The sequence below is a fragment of the Symphalangus syndactylus genome, chromosome 6, assembly GCF_028878055.3.
Source record: "Symphalangus syndactylus isolate Jambi chromosome 6, NHGRI_mSymSyn1-v2.1_pri, whole genome shotgun sequence".
NCBI classification, from domain to species: Eukaryota; Metazoa; Chordata; class Mammalia; order Primates; family Hylobatidae; genus Symphalangus; species Symphalangus syndactylus.
The window spans coordinates 71089227-71111495 of NC_072428.2; the positions used below are offsets into that span (position 1 = coordinate 71089227).

Genomic DNA, 22269 nt, shown 5'->3' on the forward strand with positions numbered 1-22269 from the left:
GCCCATCGGTGGAAGGACGGAGGTCCGGGAGGGGCAGAGGGATGGGGACAGGAGCGACGGCCCGCGGCAGGCACTCCGGGGGACTGGGAGTCGGGGGTCGGGGTTAGTCTCGGCTTTTGGCCCTGTCCTGCCGCCGGCTGCTCCCGTTTCTTTGGCTTTGCGGCGAGGTGGACAGGGTTAGCTCTCGGGATTGAGGGCGGTTTTGGAAGCGGCCTGGGGCTAAGGACAGGCCAGGGCGGCGGGAGAGGCGGACCGCTGGCATCGCTGGATCTGGGCGCGCTGTCGGACCTTCCACATCACCAGCTGCAGGCAGGCGTTTGCGTCCTCGCTGGAGTTGTGCCCGTCCTGGCTGTCCTGGATGATGTGTCCCAGGTAGTCGGCCGCGAGATTCCTGAGGGAGCGCTTGTAGGGGAAACCCAGGTAGTGCGGGAAGAGCACGGCCGTGTCCACCACGGTGCTGTGGATGAGCTTCAGGGCCAGCAGATCGCTCTCCAGGCTGTGCCCGATGAGGATGGTTTGGGCGCTGAAAAAGCTCAGCAGGATGGCTTGGACTTTGGGCAACGTGATGCTCGTGTTGGCGACGTCGGCCTCGGTCACTCCGGAGAACCTGGTGTTGTAGTCCACGATCTCGTTGTCGGGCTTGACGAAGGTGTCGTACACCACTCGCATGTCGGCGTCCACCACGGTGACGCGGGTCAGCTCCAGGCCGTGCGTGGTGTAGCACATCTCACAGTCCAAGGCGTAGATCCCTGGATAAGCGTCTCTGGAACACTCTTTCTCCAAGGTCTTCACGAAGCCATGGAGGCTGTCCTTGCGGCCGTCCCGCACGTGCTGCTTTGCCACCTGGCAGCCCACGGAGCCAGGAGCCGCTGCACAGCAGGTGTACTGGCTAACCCGGCCTCCAGCCACTTGGCTCGAGCGGACCCGCCCCCAGTGATAATAACACAACTGGTCGCGTACACAGCGGCCCGAGGAGGACACCAGGTACTCGGTGCCACAACGGCAGCAGACCCTGCAGGAGGAGTCGCCGGGCCCCTTCCCCTGGCCAGTGAAGAGGACGGCGCCTCCGGGCTGCTCGGGGTGCGGGAAGGGGTAGCCGTTCTCCTTGAGCTGGTCCTGGGTGAGCAGGAACTCCTGGAGGCGGCTGTACAGGGCGGCCCTGCTGAGGCCGGGCATGGAGCTGGGGGTCAGGCCCTTCAGCCTCTTGAGGGTGTTCAGGACCACGTTCAGGTACACGTTCTTGTTGGGGCTGCAGTCGTAGGCCGCCTTCTCCTCGTTCAGCGCCTTCTCCTCGGCCTCCTGCTTGGAGGCGCAGAACTTGAGACACTCTTTGGTGAACAGTTGGAGATAGCCTCGGCGGATGACGGTGGGGACTTGGCACCCCGACCTTCGGAGGATAATGGGTTCCTTCAAACGCGCTAAGGATGGACGACGGACGATCCGCTTAGAGCTGATGGTGGTGGAGGTCTTGTCTGCCATCCCCGACCTGTTGCGCGTCTTCCGTGGCTGTCTGCCGACCTTGGAGCCATTGGAGCGTTGGCTTCCGCTGGCCACCCGGGTTCTCTTGGCATCTGTGGCACCGGTGGCCAAGCAAGGGCTGTGAAAGTGGGCGATCCTCTTCCTCTCCCTGGGGGCTGAGATGCGGACTGCGGAGGGTCTCTCTGCCAGCTTTGGGGCGGCTGGCAGGCAGCAGGCCGATCCCCGCTGCGCGGGGAAGCACCAAGCCTCCGTCACCATCTCGGGCCACGCAGGGGGCACAGCCGGACCCGTATTCTCGGGCTCCGTCTGGATCCCCACAGATGCTGAGGCCCGCTTGTACATCTGGGGCACCCAGAGCCCGAAGCTCTGGGCAGGCTGATGAGAGGGCAGTGGGAATTCTGGAGCCTCGAGGGCCGCCTCCTCGGCCGCCTTCTTCGCTTCTGGATAGCCAGGTGGGAACCAGCAGGGAGCTGTGGCTCGCAACATCTCGCTGCCTTCGGGAGCACCTGCGTGGCTCTGCTCCTCTCCCAACTGGCGGCTTCAAGGAGTGCCGCCGCGGAGGCGCACCGCCTTTATATACGCACAGGGCTCTTCTGTGAGAGAGGGTGGGACTTGTCCTTCATTACGTTGCTACTTCCATCCAATCACACTGAACCTCATCTTCCACCAGACTCCAGCTTGCGGGGGGGCTCAGGGTCTGCTAATGGAAGCAACCCGAACTCCTGGTTGCTAACCTTGGAGCTAGCTTGCTTTTCCTGAGGTGATTAAGTGTCCCTGCTCAGCAGTACCATAATGGCTGGTGGAACTGAGCCACATAGCCGCACATTGAGTTTCAGGGAGGTGGCTCAACTTGCTCGGGCCCACACAGCACCCCCACGGAGCCGGGACTGGGCCAGCCGTCTGCTGCTGCCTGCTAGTGGGCAGGATCTGTCTGGGCTTGCCTTTCCCTGCTCTGTGCACTCCTCCACCGTGGGCAGCTTGAGGACAGGAAGCGGACCGCAACCACTTCTCTCCCAGGACGTGGGCAACGTTCAACACACGGGGTCTTCAAAAACTTCATAGAAAATGTACATGCAGAAACTCTATGCATGGATTTCAATTTGTTTGCACTAAAATTAACTTGTGCTAACTTGTTAGAACCTTCCTGAACTAGATCTAGACTGAGGCACTAAGAAGGATGAGACATCGGTTGAAAAGGACTCCTATCAGAGCAACATGAATTCCGCTAAAATTGCAGCAGGAACAAACATCAAATGTATGGTGAACTCGGGCGGAATAACAAAGAAGTCACTGAGGTTTTAGGAAAAGCTTGTAAGGACACTGCCCCAAAGGAATCAGCCGTTTACCAATGTATAGCTGGTTTTCAGAGGAGATGAGAAGATACGGAAGGTGAATCCTGCAGTGGCTACGAAAAGCAAATGCTGTGGAAACCATTGCGCACAGATCAGCTGTACTCACGAGCAGAGATTCAGTGGAACTTTTAAACAGGAGGGATCCCGATCCTGTCTAAAATGCAAACGAAAAATGCGAACATCAGCCGGGCATGATGGCGGGTGCCGATAATCCCCGCAACTCGGGATGCTGAGGTAGGGGAATGGAACCCAGGAGTCAGAGGTTGCAGTGAGCCGAGATGGCGCCACTGCACTCCAGCCTGGGGGGCAGAGCGAGACTCTGGAGCAGAAGAGGCCTTCTGGTTTGGAGAGTGTTCCGCTTTTCTGCTCTGGCTCCTCCCCATCTTTGCGGTTTTCCCTACCTTTGCTCATTGATGCTGGTGACCTGCCGATGGGGTTATGGAGTGTATGTCCTTTTTGCTGAGGCTGATGCTATTCCTTTCTGTTTATTAGTTTTCCTTCTAAGAGTCAGGTCCCTCAGCTGCAGATCCGTTGGAGTTTGCTGGAGGTGCATTCCAGACCCTGTTTGCCTAGGTTGGTGGGAGTGTAAACTAGTTCAAACATGGTGGAAGACAGTGTGGCCATTCCTCAAGGATCTAGAAGTAGACATACCATTTGACCCAGCGACCCCATTACCGGGTATACACCCGAAGGTTTAGAAATCATGCCAGTGTAAAGACACATGCACACGTACGTTTATGGCAGCACTATTCAGAATGCAATGACTTGGAACCCTACCCAATTGTCCATCGACGATGATAGACTGCATTAAGGCAATGTGGCCCATGAACACCAAGGATTTCTACGCAGCCACCAAAAAGGATAGGTTCGTGTCCTTTGCAGGGACATGGGCGGAGCCGGAAACCATCATTCTGAGCAAACTGTCACAAGGACAGAAAACCAAACACCCCGCGTTCTCACTCGCAGTTGAGAATTGAACAATGAGAACACTCGGTCACAGGGTGGGGAACGTTACACACTGGGGCCTGTCACGGGGTGGAGGGCGGGGTCAGGGATAGCATTGGGAGAAATACCGAACGTAAATGATGGGATGTTGGGTGCAGCAGGTCAGCATGGCACATGGATACCTATGGAAGAAGCGAGCTCTTTGGGCACACGCACCCTACAGCTTAAGATATAATAAAATATTCTAGTGGGGAAATAACCTCTTTGTGTATTTGATTCAGGTTCTTTTGGGCAGTTTACTTAGACACACTATGCAAGCTTGAGATGCCTCAATACAAGGACACGAAGGTTTCCGTGACAATTGACATATATCAATACCTATTTCAGATACGTATTTTATCAATTCAATGCTGCCTCAAAATACCACACTTTTGTCAGAATTGGGAAGAGTGTTTCTGACAAAAGTAGTGATTTAAATAGTGCCTCACTTACATTTTCATTACATTTCTACGACCACTACAGATGTTTGACTTCTCTTGGGTGCTGTAAAACTATTCTCTTCTGAGTACATTGCTGATTTCCTGATGTTTACCTTATTGCCTGTTGAGGCCTGCAGCCCAACTAATTCGTCCGTGCCGTCTCCCATTACAGACCAGTGTGGCAAACTGAAACCACAATGAGGCCCAGGGCGCAGTGGCTCACACCTGTAAAGCCAGTACACTGGGAGGCCAAGCATGGCTGATCATTTGAGGTCAGGAGTTCAAGACCCGCCTGGCCAACGTGGTGGGACCCCGTCTGTACCAGAGACACAAAGTGAGCTGGGCATGGTAATTCTGCCTCTTTATCTCAGCCGAGGGAGGAGAATCACTTGAACCCGGGAGGCAGATTCTGCCTTTCTGATCTCAGCTGAGGCAGGAGACTCACTTGAACCTGGGAGACAGGGGATCTAGCGAGCCGATATCAAGCCAATGCACCCCAACCTGGGCGACAAGAGCGAAACGCTGTCTCAAAAGGGAGCAAAACAACAACACTAAAACAGTTCTATATACCCTATAGAATACTATGAAGCCTCACAAATTAAAGAAATCGTATCATCTGCAACATGAATGAGTCTACAGGAGGTTACAGTGAGTGAAATAAAGCAAAGGCCAGGCACGGAGGCTCGTGACTGTAATCCCACCACTTTGGGAGTCCAAGGCAGGTGGAGCACTTCAGCCCAGGAGTTGGAGATCAAACTGGGCGACGTGGTGAAATCCCATCTCTACCAAAAAAAACAAACATTAGACAGGTGTGGTGTTGGACGCCTTAGTCCTCGCTACTCAGGAGACTCAAGTGGGAAGATCTCTTGAACCCGGGAGGTGGAGGCCGTGGTGAGCCGTGTTGGTGTCACTGTACTCCAGCCTGCTTGACAGAGTGAGACCCTGCCTCCAAAAGTAAATAAATACATAATAAATTTTTAAAAAGCGAGCACAAAAATTCGAATAATGCGTGACCTGACTGATACGAGGAACGTAACATCGTTGAAATCGTAGCTGCAGAGAGCAGAAGGGTGTTTCCCCGAGGCAGGTGCCGGGGAGGGTGTGGGGAGATGTGAGTCAAATGATACCAAATTTCAGGCAGGAATATTTCTAGAGATCTACTGAGCGTCACGGCGACTACAGTGAATAACTATGTATTGCTTACTTGAAAATAGCTGTGGGAGTAGATTTTCAAAGTATTCTCATCACAATAAAATCAGGATGCGAGGAAACGAGTGTGTTAATTAGCTTGATTTGGTCATTCCACAATGTATACATATATGAAGCCTCACGTTGTACACCATAAATATATATAATTTTCACTGGTCTATTTAAAATGAAAACTTAAATACATTATAAAACTTAAATGATATAACATACAATAAAAAAGACTTGTATTTGTTAAATCTCCACAGAAGGAGTCTAAGTCATAAAGGAAAATAAACTTCGAGGAGTGGTAAAATCAATCAGAAACGTCCCATTTCATTGCTTCCCGAAACGTGTCTGACAGAGTGGACATCCTGCTGTTCACTAACTCCTTGTTCTGGAACAGTTAGTGTGCGTGTATGTATGGGTGTGTGGGCTTATACACACAAAGTAAATTAATGGTAAAGAAAGCATTCTGATTCTCAGTTTAATTTAGTTATGTAGGCAGACACACCCACCCCGCCCCCCAGACGCACATTTATCAAATCAGGCACTCCACCAAAACTAGCTACTTAGTGTGTCATCTCTCACTGCAGATTCAAAAGCGAAACGTGAATTTAGGGAGGCGTGATGGTTCGTTCTCTCTTGGAGCCCAGTTGGAAGTTGACTGACTGATTGGGACATTGTCGTTGGTTGGTCTGGGTGGAAGAAACCACTTGGACCCTTTATTGAACACCTACTGTGTGCCATCGTTTTAAGGCTGCCCGTGTGTTGCTTCGTTCATTCCTCACCATGACCTCCTGATCACACGCTGGAGATCAAAAACCAGAAGCGCGCAGAAGCTATTTGTCCAGTGTTACAAAGCTACTAAGTGGTGGAATTTGAATGTGAACCCAGATGTGTAAGTCTAGAGCCTAAGTGCTTCACCCACCTCCCTGTGGTGGCTCTACCGAAAAACAGCTAAGCGCGCATTGAGAAGCTGAGGACTTTCAGCTTTGCTTTTCAATGATTTTTCTTTTCAATGTTGAAATTCATACCAAGATTGATTGGGCGCCTGCCAGGGGGGGTGGGGGAAAAATCGGGTGGGGGTGGGGAGGTTCAGAAAGCCCCACAGAAGGGGAAGATGCCCAGGACAGAAGACTGTCAGGAGGCTGTTGGGTCAGGGGGTTCGCCTTGTTCTCAGAAGCCGCGGAGGTTCAGGTGGGCTGGGGGAGGCGAGTGGTAGAAGGCCAGAGGTCTGGGAGGGACCGAGGGATGGGGACAGGCGCGAGGGGCCGCGGCAGGGACTCGGGGGACTGGGAGTGGGGGCTCGGGCCTCGGGGAGCCCATCGGTGGAAGGACGGAGGTCCGGGAGGGGCAGAGGGATGGGGACAGGAGCGACGGCCCGCGGCAGGCACTCCGGGGGACTGGGAGTCGGGGGTCGGGGTTAGTCTCGGCTTTTGGCCCTGTCCTGCCGCCGGCTGCTCCCGTTTCTTTGGCTTTGCGGCGAGGTGGACAGGGTTAGCTCTCGGGATTGAGGGCGGTTTTGGAAGCGGCCTGGGGCTAAGGACAGGCCAGGGCGGCGGGAGAGGCGGACCGCTGGCATCGCTGGATCTGGGCGCGCTGTCGGACCTTCCACATCACCAGCTGCAGGCAGGCGTTTGCGTCCTCGCTGGAGTTGTGCCCGTCCTGGCTGTCCTGGATGATGTGTCCCAGGTAGTCGGCCGCGAGATTCCTGAGGGAGCGCTTGTAGGGGAAACCCAGGTAGTGCGGGAAGAGCACGGCCGTGTCCACCACGGTGCTGTGGATGAGCTTCAGGGCCAGCAGATCGCTCTCCAGGCTGTGCCCGATGAGGATGGTTTGGGCGCTGAAAAAGCTCAGCAGGATGGCTTGGACTTTGGGCAACGTGATGCTCGTGTTGGCGACGTCGGCCTCGGTCACTCCGGAGAACCTGGTGTTGTAGTCCACGATCTCGTTGTCGGGCTTGACGAAGGTGTCGTACACCACTCGCATGTCGGCGTCCACCACGGTGACGCGGGTCAGCTCCAGGCCGTGCGTGGTGTAGCACATCTCACAGTCCAAGGCGTAGATCCCTGGATAAGCGTCTCTGGAACACTCTTTCTCCAAGGTCTTCACGAAGCCATGGAGGCTGTCCTTGCGGCCGTCCCGCACGTGCTGCTTTGCCACCTGGCAGCCCACGGAGCCAGGAGCCGCTGCACAGCAGGTGTACTGGCTAACCCGGCCTCCAGCCACTTGGCTCGAGCGGACCCGCCCCCAGTGATAATAACACAACTGGTCGCGTACACAGCGGCCCGAGGAGGACACCAGGTACTCGGTGCCACAACGGCAGCAGACCCTGCAGGAGGAGTCGCCGGGCCCCTTCCCCTGGCCAGTGAAGAGGACGGCGCCTCCGGGCTGCTCGGGGTGCGGGAAGGGGTAGCCGTTCTCCTTGAGCTGGTCCTGGGTGAGCAGGAACTCCTGGAGGCGGCTGTACAGGGCGGCCCTGCTGAGGCCGGGCATGGAGCTGGGGGTCAGGCCCTTCAGCCTCTTGAGGGTGTTCAGGACCACGTTCAGGTACACGTTCTTGTTGGGGCTGCAGTCGTAGGCCGCCTTCTCCTCGTTCAGCGCCTTCTCCTCGGCCTCCTGCTTGGAGGCGCAGAACTTGAGACACTCTTTGGTGAACAGTTGGAGATAGCCTCGGCGGATGACGGTGGGGACTTGGCACCCCGACCTTCGGAGGATAATGGGTTCCTTCAAACGCGCTAAGGATGGACGACGGACGATCCGCTTAGAGCTGATGGTGGTGGAGGTCTTGTCTGCCATCCCCGACCTGTTGCGCGTCTTCCGTGGCTGTCTGCCGACCTTGGAGCCATTGGAGCGTTGGCTTCCGCTGGCCACCCGGGTTCTCTTGGCATCTGTGGCACCGGTGGCCAAGCAAGGGCTGTGAAAGTGGGCGATCCTCTTCCTCTCCCTGGGGGCTGAGATGCGGACTGCGGAGGGTCTCTCTGCCAGCTTTGGGGCGGCTGGCAGGCAGCAGGCCGATCCCCGCTGCGCGGGGAAGCACCAAGCCTCCGTCACCATCTCGGGCCACGCAGGGGGCACAGCCGGACCCGTATTCTCGGGCTCCGTCTGGATCCCCACAGATGCTGAGGCCCGCTTGTACATCTGGGGCACCCAGAGCCCGAAGCTCTGGGCAGGCTGATGAGAGGGCAGTGGGAATTCTGGAGCCTCGAGGGCCGCCTCCTCGGCCGCCTTCTTCGCTTCTGGATAGCCAGGTGGGAACCAGCAGGGAGCTGTGGCTCGCAACATCTCGCTGCCTTCGGGAGCACCTGCGTGGCTCTGCTCCTCTCCCAACTGGCGGCTTCAAGGAGTGCCGCCGCGGAGGCGCACCGCCTTTATATACGCACAGGGCTCTTCTGTGAGAGAGGGTGGGACTTGTCCTTCATTACGTTGCTACTTCCATCCAATCACACTGAACCTCATCTTCCACCAGACTCCAGCTTGCGGGGGGGCTCAGGGTCTGCTAATGGAAGCAACCCGAACTCCTGGTTGCTAACCTTGGAGCTAGCTTGCTTTTCCTGAGGTGATTAAGTGTCCCTGCTCAGCAGTACCATAATGGCTGGTGGAACTGAGCCACATAGCCGCACATTGAGTTTCAGGGAGGTGGCTCAACTTGCTCGGGCCCACACAGCACCCCCACGGAGCCGGGACTGGGCCAGCCGTCTGCTGCTGCCTGCTAGTGGGCAGGATCTGTCTGGGCTTGCCTTTCCCTGCTCTGTGCACTCCTCCACCGTGGGCAGCTTGAGGACAGGAAGCGGACCGCAACCACTTCTCTCCCAGGACGTGGGCAACGTTCAACACACGGGGTCTTCAAAAACTTCATAGAAAATGTACATGCAGAAACTCTATGCATGGATTTCAATTTGTTTGCACTAAAATTAACTTGTGCTAACTTGTTAGAACCTTCCTGAACTAGATCTAGACTGAGGCACTAAGAAGGATGAGACATCGGTTGAAAAGGACTCCTATCAGAGCAACATGAATTCCGCTAAAATTGCAGCAGGAACAAACATCAAATGTATGGTGAACTCGGGCGGAATAACAAAGAAGTCACTGAGGTTTTAGGAAAAGCTTGTAAGGACACTGCCCCAAAGGAATCAGCCGTTTACCAATGTATAGCTGGTTTTCAGAGGAGATGAGAAGATACGGAAGGTGAATCCTGCAGTGGCTACGAAAAGCAAATGCTGTGGAAACCATTGCGCACAGATCAGCTGTACTCACGAGCAGAGATTCAGTGGAACTTTTAAACAGGAGGGATCCCGATCCTGTCTAAAATGCAAACGAAAAATGCGAACATCAGCCGGGCATGATGGCGGGTGCCGATAATCCCCGCAACTCGGGATGCTGAGGTAGGGGAATGGAACCCAGGAGTCAGAGGTTGCAGTGAGCCGAGATGGCGCCACTGCACTCCAGCCTGGGGGGCAGAGCGAGACTCTGGAGCAGAAGAGGCCTTCTGGTTTGGAGAGTGTTCCGCTTTTCTGCTCTGGCTCCTCCCCATCTTTGCGGTTTTCCCTACCTTTGCTCATTGATGCTGGTGACCTGCCGATGGGGTTATGGAGTGTATGTCCTTTTTGCTGAGGCTGATGCTATTCCTTTCTGTTTATTAGTTTTCCTTCTAAGAGTCAGGTCCCTCAGCTGCAGATCCGTTGGAGTTTGCTGGAGGTGCATTCCAGACCCTGTTTGCCTAGGTTGGTGGGAGTGTAAACTAGTTCAAACATGGTGGAAGACAGTGTGGCCATTCCTCAAGGATCTAGAAGTAGACATACCATTTGACCCAGCGACCCCATTACCGGGTATACACCCGAAGGTTTAGAAATCATGCCAGTGTAAAGACACATGCACACGTACGTTTATGGCAGCACTATTCAGAATGCAATGACTTGGAACCCTACCCAATTGTCCATCGACGATGATAGACTGCATTAAGGCAATGTGGCCCATGAACACCAAGGATTTCTACGCAGCCACCAAAAAGGATAGGTTCGTGTCCTTTGCAGGGACATGGGCGGAGCCGGAAACCATCATTCTGAGCAAACTGTCACAAGGACAGAAAACCAAACACCCCGCGTTCTCACTCGCAGTTGAGAATTGAACAATGAGAACACTCGGTCACAGGGTGGGGAACGTTACACACTGGGGCCTGTCACGGGGTGGAGGGCGGGGTCAGGGATAGCATTGGGAGAAATACCGAACGTAAATGATGGGATGTTGGGTGCAGCAGGTCAGCATGGCACATGGATACCTATGGAAGAAGCGAGCTCTTTGGGCACACGCACCCTACAGCTTAAGATATAATAAAATATTCTAGTGGGGAAATAACCTCTTTGTGTATTTGATTCAGGTTCTTTTGGGCAGTTTACTTAGACACACTATGCAAGCTTGAGATGCCTCAATACAAGGACACGAAGGTTTCCGTGACAATTGACATATATCAATACCTATTTCAGATACGTATTTTATCAATTCAATGCTGCCTCAAAATACCACACTTTTGTCAGAATTGGGAAGAGTGTTTCTGACAAAAGTAGTGATTTAAATAGTGCCTCACTTACATTTTCATTACATTTCTACGACCACTACAGATGTTTGACTTCTCTTGGGTGCTGTAAAACTATTCTCTTCTGAGTACATTGCTGATTTCCTGATGTTTACCTTATTGCCTGTTGAGGCCTGCAGCCCAACTAATTCGTCCGTGCCGTCTCCCATTACAGACCAGTGTGGCAAACTGAAACCACAATGAGGCCCAGGGCGCAGTGGCTCACACCTGTAAAGCCAGTACACTGGGAGGCCAAGCATGGCTGATCATTTGAGGTCAGGAGTTCAAGACCCGCCTGGCCAACGTGGTGGGACCCCGTCTGTACCAGAGACACAAAGTGAGCTGGGCATGGTAATTCTGCCTCTTTATCTCAGCCGAGGGAGGAGAATCACTTGAACCCGGGAGGCAGATTCTGCCTTTCTGATCTCAGCTGAGGCAGGAGACTCACTTGAACCTGGGAGACAGGGGATCTAGCGAGCCGATATCAAGCCAATGCACCCCAACCTGGGCGACAAGAGCGAAACGCTGTCTCAAAAGGGAGCAAAACAACAACACTAAAACAGTTCTATATACCCTATAGAATACTATGAAGCCTCACAAATTAAAGAAATCGTATCATCTGCAACATGAATGAGTCTACAGGAGGTTACAGTGAGTGAAATAAAGCAAAGGCCAGGCACGGAGGCTCGTGACTGTAATCCCACCACTTTGGGAGTCCAAGGCAGGTGGAGCACTTCAGCCCAGGAGTTGGAGATCAAACTGGGCGACGTGGTGAAATCCCATCTCTACCAAAAAAAACAAACATTAGACAGGTGTGGTGTTGGACGCCTTAGTCCTCGCTACTCAGGAGACTCAAGTGGGAAGATCTCTTGAACCCGGGAGGTGGAGGCCGTGGTGAGCCGTGTTGGTGTCACTGTACTCCAGCCTGCTTGACAGAGTGAGACCCTGCCTCCAAAAGTAAATAAATACATAATAAATTTTTAAAAAGCGAGCACAAAAATTCGAATAATGCGTGACCTGACTGATACGAGGAACGTAACATCGTTGAAATCGTAGCTGCAGAGAGCAGAAGGGTGTTTCCCCGAGGCAGGTGCCGGGGAGGGTGTGGGGAGATGTGAGTCAAATGATACCAAATTTCAGGCAGGAATATTTCTAGAGATCTACTGAGCGTCACGGCGACTACAGTGAATAACTATGTATTGCTTACTTGAAAATAGCTGTGGGAGTAGATTTTCAAAGTATTCTCATCACAATAAAATCAGGATGCGAGGAAACGAGTGTGTTAATTAGCTTGATTTGGTCATTCCACAATGTATACATATATGAAGCCTCACGTTGTACACCATAAATATATATAATTTTCACTGGTCTATTTAAAATGAAAACTTAAATACATTATAAAACTTAAATGATATAACATACAATAAAAAAGACTTGTATTTGTTAAATCTCCACAGAAGGAGTCTAAGTCATAAAGGAAAATAAACTTCGAGGAGTGGTAAAATCAATCAGAAACGTCCCATTTCATTGCTTCCCGAAACGTGTCTGACAGAGTGGACATCCTGCTGTTCACTAACTCCTTGTTCTGGAACAGTTAGTGTGCGTGTATGTATGGGTGTGTGGGCTTATACACACAAAGTAAATTAATGGTAAAGAAAGCATTCTGATTCTCAGTTTAATTTAGTTATGTAGGCAGACACACCCACCCCGCCCCCCAGACGCACATTTATCAAATCAGGCACTCCACCAAAACTAGCTACTTAGTGTGTCATCTCTCACTGCAGATTCAAAAGCGAAACGTGAATTTAGGGAGGCGTGATGGTTCGTTCTCTCTTGGAGCCCAGTTGGAAGTTGACTGACTGATTGGGACATTGTCGTTGGTTGGTCTGGGTGGAAGAAACCACTTGGACCCTTTATTGAACACCTACTGTGTGCCATCGTTTTAAGGCTGCCCGTGTGTTGCTTCGTTCATTCCTCACCATGACCTCCTGATCACACGCTGGAGATCAAAAACCAGAAGCGCGCAGAAGCTATTTGTCCAGTGTTACAAAGCTACTAAGTGGTGGAATTTGAATGTGAACCCAGATGTGTAAGTCTAGAGCCTAAGTGCTTCACCCACCTCCCTGTGGTGGCTCTACCGAAAAACAGCTAAGCGCGCATTGAGAAGCTGAGGACTTTCAGCTTTGCTTTTCAATGATTTTTCTTTTCAATGTTGAAATTCATACCAAGATTGATTGGGCGCCTGCCAGGGGGGGTGGGGGAAAAATCGGGTGGGGGTGGGGAGGTTCAGAAAGCCCCACAGAAGGGGAAGATGCCCAGGACAGAAGACTGTCAGGAGGCTGTTGGGTCAGGGGGTTCGCCTTGTTCTCAGAAGCCGCGGAGGTTCAGGTGGGCTGGGGGAGGCGAGTGGTAGAAGGCCAGAGGTCTGGGAGGGACCGAGGGATGGGGACAGGCGCGAGGGGCCGCGGCAGGGACTCGGGGGACTGGGAGTGGGGGCTCGGGCCTCGGGGAGCCCATCGGTGGAAGGACGGAGGTCCGGGAGGGGCAGAGGGATGGGGACAGGAGCGACGGCCCGCGGCAGGCACTCCGGGGGACTGGGAGTCGGGGGTCGGGGTTAGTCTCGGCTTTTGGCCCTGTCCTGCCGCCGGCTGCTCCCGTTTCTTTGGCTTTGCGGCGAGGTGGACAGGGTTAGCTCTCGGGATTGAGGGCGGTTTTGGAAGCGGCCTGGGGCTAAGGACAGGCCAGGGCGGCGGGAGAGGCGGACCGCTGGCATCGCTGGATCTGGGCGCGCTGTCGGACCTTCCACATCACCAGCTGCAGGCAGGCGTTTGCGTCCTCGCTGGAGTTGTGCCCGTCCTGGCTGTCCTGGATGATGTGTCCCAGGTAGTCGGCCGCGAGATTCCTGAGGGAGCGCTTGTAGGGGAAACCCAGGTAGTGCGGGAAGAGCACGGCCGTGTCCACCACGGTGCTGTGGATGAGCTTCAGGGCCAGCAGATCGCTCTCCAGGCTGTGCCCGATGAGGATGGTTTGGGCGCTGAAAAAGCTCAGCAGGATGGCTTGGACTTTGGGCAACGTGATGCTCGTGTTGGCGACGTCGGCCTCGGTCACTCCGGAGAACCTGGTGTTGTAGTCCACGATCTCGTTGTCGGGCTTGACGAAGGTGTCGTACACCACTCGCATGTCGGCGTCCACCACGGTGACGCGGGTCAGCTCCAGGCCGTGCGTGGTGTAGCACATCTCACAGTCCAAGGCGTAGATCCCTGGATAAGCGTCTCTGGAACACTCTTTCTCCAAGGTCTTCACGAAGCCATGGAGGCTGTCCTTGCGGCCGTCCCGCACGTGCTGCTTTGCCACCTGGCAGCCCACGGAGCCAGGAGCCGCTGCACAGCAGGTGTACTGGCTAACCCGGCCTCCAGCCACTTGGCTCGAGCGGACCCGCCCCCAGTGATAATAACACAACTGGTCGCGTACACAGCGGCCCGAGGAGGACACCAGGTACTCGGTGCCACAACGGCAGCAGACCCTGCAGGAGGAGTCGCCGGGCCCCTTCCCCTGGCCAGTGAAGAGGACGGCGCCTCCGGGCTGCTCGGGGTGCGGGAAGGGGTAGCCGTTCTCCTTGAGCTGGTCCTGGGTGAGCAGGAACTCCTGGAGGCGGCTGTACAGGGCGGCCCTGCTGAGGCCGGGCATGGAGCTGGGGGTCAGGCCCTTCAGCCTCTTGAGGGTGTTCAGGACCACGTTCAGGTACACGTTCTTGTTGGGGCTGCAGTCGTAGGCCGCCTTCTCCTCGTTCAGCGCCTTCTCCTCGGCCTCCTGCTTGGAGGCGCAGAACTTGAGACACTCTTTGGTGAACAGTTGGAGATAGCCTCGGCGGATGACGGTGGGGACTTGGCACCCCGACCTTCGGAGGATAATGGGTTCCTTCAAACGCGCTAAGGATGGACGACGGACGATCCGCTTAGAGCTGATGGTGGTGGAGGTCTTGTCTGCCATCCCCGACCTGTTGCGCGTCTTCCGTGGCTGTCTGCCGACCTTGGAGCCATTGGAGCGTTGGCTTCCGCTGGCCACCCGGGTTCTCTTGGCATCTGTGGCACCGGTGGCCAAGCAAGGGCTGTGAAAGTGGGCGATCCTCTTCCTCTCCCTGGGGGCTGAGATGCGGACTGCGGAGGGTCTCTCTGCCAGCTTTGGGGCGGCTGGCAGGCAGCAGGCCGATCCCCGCTGCGCGGGGAAGCACCAAGCCTCCGTCACCATCTCGGGCCACGCAGGGGGCACAGCCGGACCCGTATTCTCGGGCTCCGTCTGGATCCCCACAGATGCTGAGGCCCGCTTGTACATCTGGGGCACCCAGAGCCCGAAGCTCTGGGCAGGCTGATGAGAGGGCAGTGGGAATTCTGGAGCCTCGAGGGCCGCCTCCTCGGCCGCCTTCTTCGCTTCTGGATAGCCAGGTGGGAACCAGCAGGGAGCTGTGGCTCGCAACATCTCGCTGCCTTCGGGAGCACCTGCGTGGCTCTGCTCCTCTCCCAACTGGCGGCTTCAAGGAGTGCCGCCGCGGAGGCGCACCGCCTTTATATACGCACAGGGCTCTTCTGTGAGAGAGGGTGGGACTTGTCCTTCATTACGTTGCTACTTCCATCCAATCACACTGAACCTCATCTTCCACCAGACTCCAGCTTGCGGGGGGGCTCAGGGTCTGCTAATGGAAGCAACCCGAACTCCTGGTTGCTAACCTTGGAGCTAGCTTGCTTTTCCTGAGGTGATTAAGTGTCCCTGCTCAGCAGTACCATAATGGGTGGTGGAACTGAGCCACATAGCCGCACATTGAGTTTCAGGGAGGTTGCTCAACTTGCTCGGGCCCACACAGCACCCCCACGGAGCCGGGACTGGGCCAGCCGTCTGCTGCTGCCTGCTAGTGGGCAGGATCTGTCTGGGCTTGCCTTTCCCTGCTCTGTGCACTCCTCCACCGTGGGCAGCTTGAGGACAGGAAGCGGACCGCAACCACTTCTCTCCCAGGACGTGGGCAACGTTCAACACACGGGGTCTTCAAAAACTTCATAGAAAATGTACATGCAGAAACTCTATGCATGGATTTCAATTTGTTTGCACTAAAATTAACTTGTGCTAACTTGTTAGAACCTTCCTGAACTAGATCTAGACTGAGGCACTAAGAAGGATGAGACATCGGTTGAAAAGGACTCCTATCAGAGCAACATGAATTCCGCTAAAATTGCAGCAGGAACAAACATCAAATGTATGGTGAACTCGGGCGGAATAACAAAGAAGTCACTGAGGTTTTAGGAAAAGCTTGTAAGGACACTGCCCCAAAGGAATCAGCCGTTTACCAATGTATAGCTGGTTTTCAGAGGAGATGAGAAGATACGGAAGGTGAATCCTGCAGTGGCTACGAAAAGCAAATGCTGTGGAAACCATTGCGCACAGATCAGCTGTACTCACGAGCAGAGATTCAGTGGAACTTTTAAACAGGAGGGATCCCGATCCTGTCTAAAATGCAAACGAAAAATGCGAACATCAGCCGGGCATGATGGCGGGTGCCGATAATCCCCGCAAGTCGGGATGCTGAGGTAGGGGAATGGAACCCAGGAGTCAGAGGTTGCAGTGAGCCGAGATGGCGCCACTGCACTCCAGCCTGGGGGGCAGAGCGAGACTCTGGAGCAGAAGAGGCCTTCTGGTTTGGAGAGTGTTCCGCTTTTCTGCTCTGGCTCCTCCCCATCTTTGCGGTTTTCCCTACCTTTGCTCATTGATGCTGGTGACCTGCCGATGGGGTTATGGAGTGTATGTCCTTTTTGCTGAGGCTGATGCTATTCCTTTCTGTTTATTAGTTTTCCTTCTAAGAGTCAGGTCCCTCAGCTGCAGATCCGTTGGAGTTTGCTGGAGGTGCATTCCAGACCCTGTTTGCCTAGGTTGGTGGGAGTGTAAACTAGTTCAAACATGGTGGAAGACAGTGTGGCCATTCCTCAAGGATCTAGAAGTAGACATACCATTTGACCCAGCGACCCCATTACCGGGTATACACCCGAAGGTTTAGAAATCATGCCAGTGTAAAGACACATGCACACGTACGTTTATGGCAGCACTATTCAGAATGCAATGACTTGGAACCCTACCCAATTGTCCATCGACGATGATAGACTGCATTAAGGCAATGTGGCCCATGAACACCAAGGATTTCTACGCAGCCACCAAAAAGGATAGGTTCGTGTCCTTTGCAGGGACATGGGCGGAGCCGGAAACCATCATTCTGAGCAAACTGTCACAAGGACAGAAAACCAAACACCCCGCGTTCTCACTCGCAGTTGAGAATTGAACAATGAGAACACTCGGTCACAGGGTGGGGAACGTTACACACTGGGGCCTGTCACGGGGTGGAGGGCGGGGTCAGGGATAGCATTGGGAGAAATACCGAACGTAAATGATGGGATGTTGGGTGCAGCAGGTCAGCATGGCACATGGATACCTATGGAAGAAGCGAGCTCTTTGGGCACACGCACCCTACAGCTTAAGATATAATAAAATATTCTAGTGGGGAAATAACCTCTTTGTGTATTTGATTCAGGTTCTTTTGGGCAGTTTACTTAGACACACTATGCAAGCTTGAGATGCCTCAATACAAGGACACGAAGGTTTCCGTGACAATTGACATATATCAATACCTATTTCAGATACGTATTTTATCAATTCAATGCTGCCTCAAAATACCACACTTTTGTCAGAATTGGGAAGAGTGTTTCTGACAAAAGTAGTGATTTAAATAGTGCCTCACTTACATTTTCATTACATTTCTACGACCACTACAGATGTTTGACTTCTCTTGGGTGCTGTAAAACTATTCTCTTCTGAGTACATTGCTGATTTCCTGATGTTTACCTTATTGCCTGTTGAGGCCTGCAGCCCAACTAATTCGTCCGTGCCGTCTCCCATTACAGACCAGTGTGGCAAACTGAAACCACAATGAGGCCCAGGGCGCAGTGGCTCACACCTGTAAAGCCAGTACACTGGGAGGCCAAGCATGGCTGATCATTTGAGGTCAGGAGTTCAAGACCCGCCTGGCCAACGTGGTGGGACCCCGTCTGTACCAGAGACACAAAGTGAGCTGGGCATGGTAATTCTGCCTCTTTATCTCAGCCGAGGGAGGAGAATCACTTGAACCCGGGAGGCAGATTCTGCCTTTCTGATCTCAGCTGAGGCAGGAGACTCACTTGAACCTGGGAGACAGGGGATCTAGCGAGCCGATATCAAGCCAATGCACCCCAACCTGGGCGACAAGAGCGAAACGCTGTCTCAAAAGGGAGCAAAACAACAACACTAAAACAGTTCTATATACCCTATAGAATACTATGAAGCCTCACAAATTAAAGAAATCGTATCATCTGCAACATGAATGAGTCTACAGGAGGTTACAGTGAGTGAAATAAAGCAAAGGCCAGGCACGGAGGCTCGTGACTGTAATCCCACCACTTTGGGAGTCCAAGGCAGGTGGAGCACTTCAGCCCAGGAGTTGGAGATCAAACTGGGCGACGTGGTGAAATCCCATCTCTACCAAAAAAAACAAACATTAGACAGGTGTGGTGTTGGACGCCTTAGTCCTCGCTACTCAGGAGACTCAAGTGGGAAGATCTCTTGAACCCGGGAGGTGGAGGCCGTGGTGAGCCGTGTTGGTGTCACTGTACTCCAGCCTGCTTGACAGAGTGAGACCCTGCCTCCAAAAGTAAATAAATACATAATAAATTTTTAAAAAGCGAGCACAAAAATTCGAATAATGCGTGACCTGACTGATACGAGGAACGTAACATCGTTGAAATCGTAGCTGCAGAGAGCAGAAGGGTGTTTCCCCGAGGCAGGTGCCGGGGAGGGTGTGGGGAGATGTGAGTCAAATGATACCAAATTTCAGGCAGGAATATTTCTAGAGATCTACTGAGCGTCACGGCGACTACAGTGAATAACTATGTATTGCTTACTTGAAAATAGCTGTGGGAGTAGATTTTCAAAGTATTCTCATCACAATAAAATCAGGATGCGAGGAAACGAGTGTGTTAATTAGCTTGATTTGGTCATTCCACAATGTATACATATATGAAGCCTCACGTTGTACACCATAAATATATATAATTTTCACTGGTCTATTTAAAATGAAAACTTAAATACATTATAAAACTTAAATGATATAACATACAATAAAAAAGACTTGTATTTGTTAAATCTCCACAGAAGGAGTCTAAGTCATAAAGGAAAATAAACTTCGAGGAGTGGTAAAATCAATCAGAAACGTCCCATTTCATTGCTTCCCGAAACGTGTCTGACAGAGTGGACATCCTGCTGTTCACTAACTCCTTGTTCTGGAACAGTTAGTGTGCGTGTATGTATGGGTGTGTGGGCTTATACACACAAAGTAAATTAATGGTAAAGAAAGCATTCTGATTCTCAGTTTAATTTAGTTATGTAGGCAGACACACCCACCCCGCCCCCAAGACGCACATTTATCAAATCAGGCACTCCACCAAAACTAGCTACTTAGTGTGTCATCTCTCACTGCAGATTCAAAAGCGAAACGTGAATTTAGGGAGGCGTGATGGTTCGTTCTCTCTTGGAGCCCAGTTGGAAGTTGACTGACTGATTGGGACATTGTCGTTGGTTGGTCTGGGTGGAAGAAACCACTTGGACCCTTTATTGAACACCTACTGTGTGCCATCGTTTTAAGGCTGCCCGTGTGTTGCTTCGTTCATTCCTCACCATGACCTCCTGATCACACGCTGGAGATCAAAAACCAGAAGCGCGCAGAAGCTATTTGTCCAGTGTTACAAAGCTACTAAGTGGTGGAATTTGAATGTGAACCCAGATGTGTAAGTCTAGAGCCTAAGTGCTTCACCCACCTCCCTGTGGTGGCTCTACCGAAAAACAGCTAAGCGCGCATTGAGAAGCTGAGGACTTTCAGCTTTGCTTTTCAATGATTTTTCTTTTCAATGTTGAAATTCATACCAAGATTGATTGGGCGCCTGCCAGGGGGGGTGGGGGAAAAATCGGGTGGGGGTGGGGAGGTTCAGAAAGCCCCACAGAAGGGGAAGATGCCCAGGACAGAAGACTGTCAGGAGGCTGTTGGGTCAGGGGGTTCGCCTTGTTCTCAGAAGCCGCGGAGGTTCAGGTGGGCTGGGGGAGGCGAGTGGTAGAAGGCCAGAGGTCTGGGAGGGACCGAGGGATGGGGACAGGCGCGAGGGGCCGCGGCAGGGACTCGGGGGACTGGGAGTGGGGGCTCGGGCCTCGGGGAGCCCATCGGTGGAAGGACGGAGGTCCGGGAGGGGCAGAGGGATGGGGACAGGAGCGACGGCCCGCGGCAGGCACTCCGGGGGACTGGGAGTCGGGGGTCGGGGTTAGTCTCGGCTTTTGGCCCTGTCCTGCCGCCGGCTGCTCCCGTTTCTTTGGCTTTGCGGCGAGGTGGACAGGGTTAGCTCTCGGGATTGAGGGCGGTTTTGGAAGCGGCCTGGGGCTAAGGACAGGCCAGGGCGGCGGGAGAGGCGGACCGCTGGCATCGCTGGATCTGGGCGCGCTGTCGGACCTTCCACATCACCAGCTGCAGGCAGGCGTTTGCGTCCTCGCTGGAGTTGTGCCCGTCCTGGCTGTCCTGGATGATGTGTCCCAGGTAGTCGGCCGCGAGATTCCTGAGGGAGCGCTTGTAGGGGAAACCCAGGTAGTGCGGGAAGAGCACGGCCGTGTCCACCACGGTGCTGTGGATGAGCTTCAGGGCCAGCAGATCGCTCTCCAGGCTGTGCCCGATGAGGATGGTTTGGGCGCTGAAAAAGCTCAGCAGGATGGCTTGGACTTTGGGCAACGTGATGCTCGTGTTGGCGACGTCGGCCTCGGTCACTCCGGAGAACCTGGTGTTGTAGTCCACGATCTCGTTGTCGGGCTTGACGAAGGTGTCGTACACCACTCGCATGTCGGCGTCCACCACGGTGACGCGGGTCAGCTCCAGGCCGTGCGTGGTGTAGCACATCTCACAGTCCAAGGCGTAGATCCCTGGATAAGCGTCTCTGGAACACTCTTTCTCCAAGGTCTTCACGAAGCCATGGAGGCTGTCCTTGCGGCCGTCCCGCACGTGCTGCTTTGCCACCTGGCAGCCCACGGAGCCAGGAGCCGCTGCACAGCAGGTGTACTGGCTAACCCGGCCTCCAGCCACTTGGCTCGAGCGGACCCGCCCCCAGTGATAATAACACAACTGGTCGCGTACACAGCGGCCCGAGGAGGACACCAGGTACTCGGTGCCACAACGGCAGCAGACCCTGCAGGAGGAGTCGCCGGGCCCCTTCCCCTGGCCAGTGAAGAGGACGGCGCCTCCGGGCTGCTCGGGGTGCGGGAAGGGGTAGCCGTTCTCCTTGAGCTGGTCCTGGGTGAGCAGGAACTCCTGGAGGCGGCTGTACAGGGCGGCCCTGCTGAGGCCGGGCATGGAGCTGGGGGTCAGGCCCTTCAGCCTCTTGAGGGTGTTCAGGACCACGTTCAGGTACACGTTCTTGTTGGGGCTGCAGTCGTAGGCCGCCTTCTCCTCGTTCAGCGCCTTCTCCTCGGCCTCCTGCTTGGAGGCGCAGAACTTGAGACACTCTTTGGTGAACAGTTGGAGATAGCCTCGGCGGATGACGGTGGGGACTTGGCACCCCGACCTTCGGAGGATAATGGGTTCCTTCAAACGCGCTAAGGATGGACGACGGACGATCCGCTTAGAGCTGATGGTGGTGGAGGTCTTGTCTGCCATCCCCGACCTGTTGCGCGTCTTCCGTGGCTGTCTGCCGACCTTGGAGCCATTGGAGCGTTGGCTTCCGCTGGCCACCCGGGTTCTCTTGGCATCTGTGGCACCGGTGGCCAAGCAAGGGCTGTGAAAGTGGGCGATCCTCTTCCTCTCCCTGGGGGCTGAGATGCGGACTGCGGAGGGTCTCTCTGCCAGCTTTGGGGCGGCTGGCAGGCAGCAGGCCGATCCCCGCTGCGCGGGGAAGCACCAAGCCTCCGTCACCATCTCGGGCCACGCAGGGGGCACAGCCGGACCCGTATTCTCGGGCTCCGTCTGGATCCCCACAGATGCTGAGGCCCGCTTGTACATCTGGGGCACCCAGAGCCCGAAGCTCTGGGCAGGCTGATGAGAGGGCAGTGGGAATTCTGGAGCCTCGAGGGCCGCCTCCTCGGCCGCCTTCTTCGCTTCTGGATAGCCAGGTGGGAACCAGCAGGGAGCTGTGGCTCGCAACATCTCGCTGCCTTCGGG

At 54.2% G+C, this 22269-nt stretch overlaps 4 protein-coding genes across 4 annotated transcripts; all 4 read right to left on the reverse strand.

Annotated features, from left to right (window-relative positions):
* Positions 1 to 219: 219 nt before the first annotated feature.
* Positions 220 to 1980, reverse strand: LOC129483940 (exonuclease GOR-like). Its single transcript, XM_055281352.1, has one exon. It carries the CDS (start codon positions 1963 to 1965, stop codon positions 220 to 222), a length of 1746 nt encoding a protein of 581 aa, XP_055137327.1. The 5' UTR covers positions 1966 to 1980.
* A 5002-nt stretch (positions 1981 to 6982) lies between these two features.
* LOC129483941 (exonuclease GOR-like) lies at positions 6983 to 8743 on the reverse strand. The gene has a single exon (XM_055281353.1). It carries the CDS (start codon positions 8726 to 8728, stop codon positions 6983 to 6985), a length of 1746 nt encoding a protein of 581 aa, XP_055137328.1. The 5' UTR covers positions 8729 to 8743.
* A 5002-nt stretch (positions 8744 to 13745) lies between these two features.
* Positions 13746 to 15506, reverse strand: LOC129483943 (exonuclease GOR-like). Its single transcript, XM_055281354.1, has one exon. It carries the CDS (start codon positions 15489 to 15491, stop codon positions 13746 to 13748), a length of 1746 nt encoding a protein of 581 aa, XP_055137329.1. The 5' UTR covers positions 15492 to 15506.
* A 5002-nt stretch (positions 15507 to 20508) lies between these two features.
* On the reverse strand, positions 20509 to 22269 carry LOC129483944 (exonuclease GOR-like). The gene has a single exon (XM_055281355.1). The coding sequence runs from the start codon at positions 22252 to 22254 to the stop codon at positions 20509 to 20511; it is 1746 nt and encodes a 581-aa protein (XP_055137330.1). The 5' UTR covers positions 22255 to 22269.

Bases quoted from the DNA above. Each gene is read 5' to 3' on its own strand.
- LOC129483940 (XM_055281352.1), bottom strand. From the start codon at position 1,965: ATGTTGCGAGCCACAGCTCCCTGCTGGTTCCCACCTGGCTATCCAGAA.
- LOC129483941 (XM_055281353.1), bottom strand. From the start codon at position 8,728: ATGTTGCGAGCCACAGCTCCCTGCTGGTTCCCACCTGGCTATCCAGAA.
- LOC129483943 (XM_055281354.1), bottom strand. From the start codon at position 15,491: ATGTTGCGAGCCACAGCTCCCTGCTGGTTCCCACCTGGCTATCCAGAA.
- LOC129483944 (XM_055281355.1), bottom strand. From the start codon at position 22,254: ATGTTGCGAGCCACAGCTCCCTGCTGGTTCCCACCTGGCTATCCAGAA.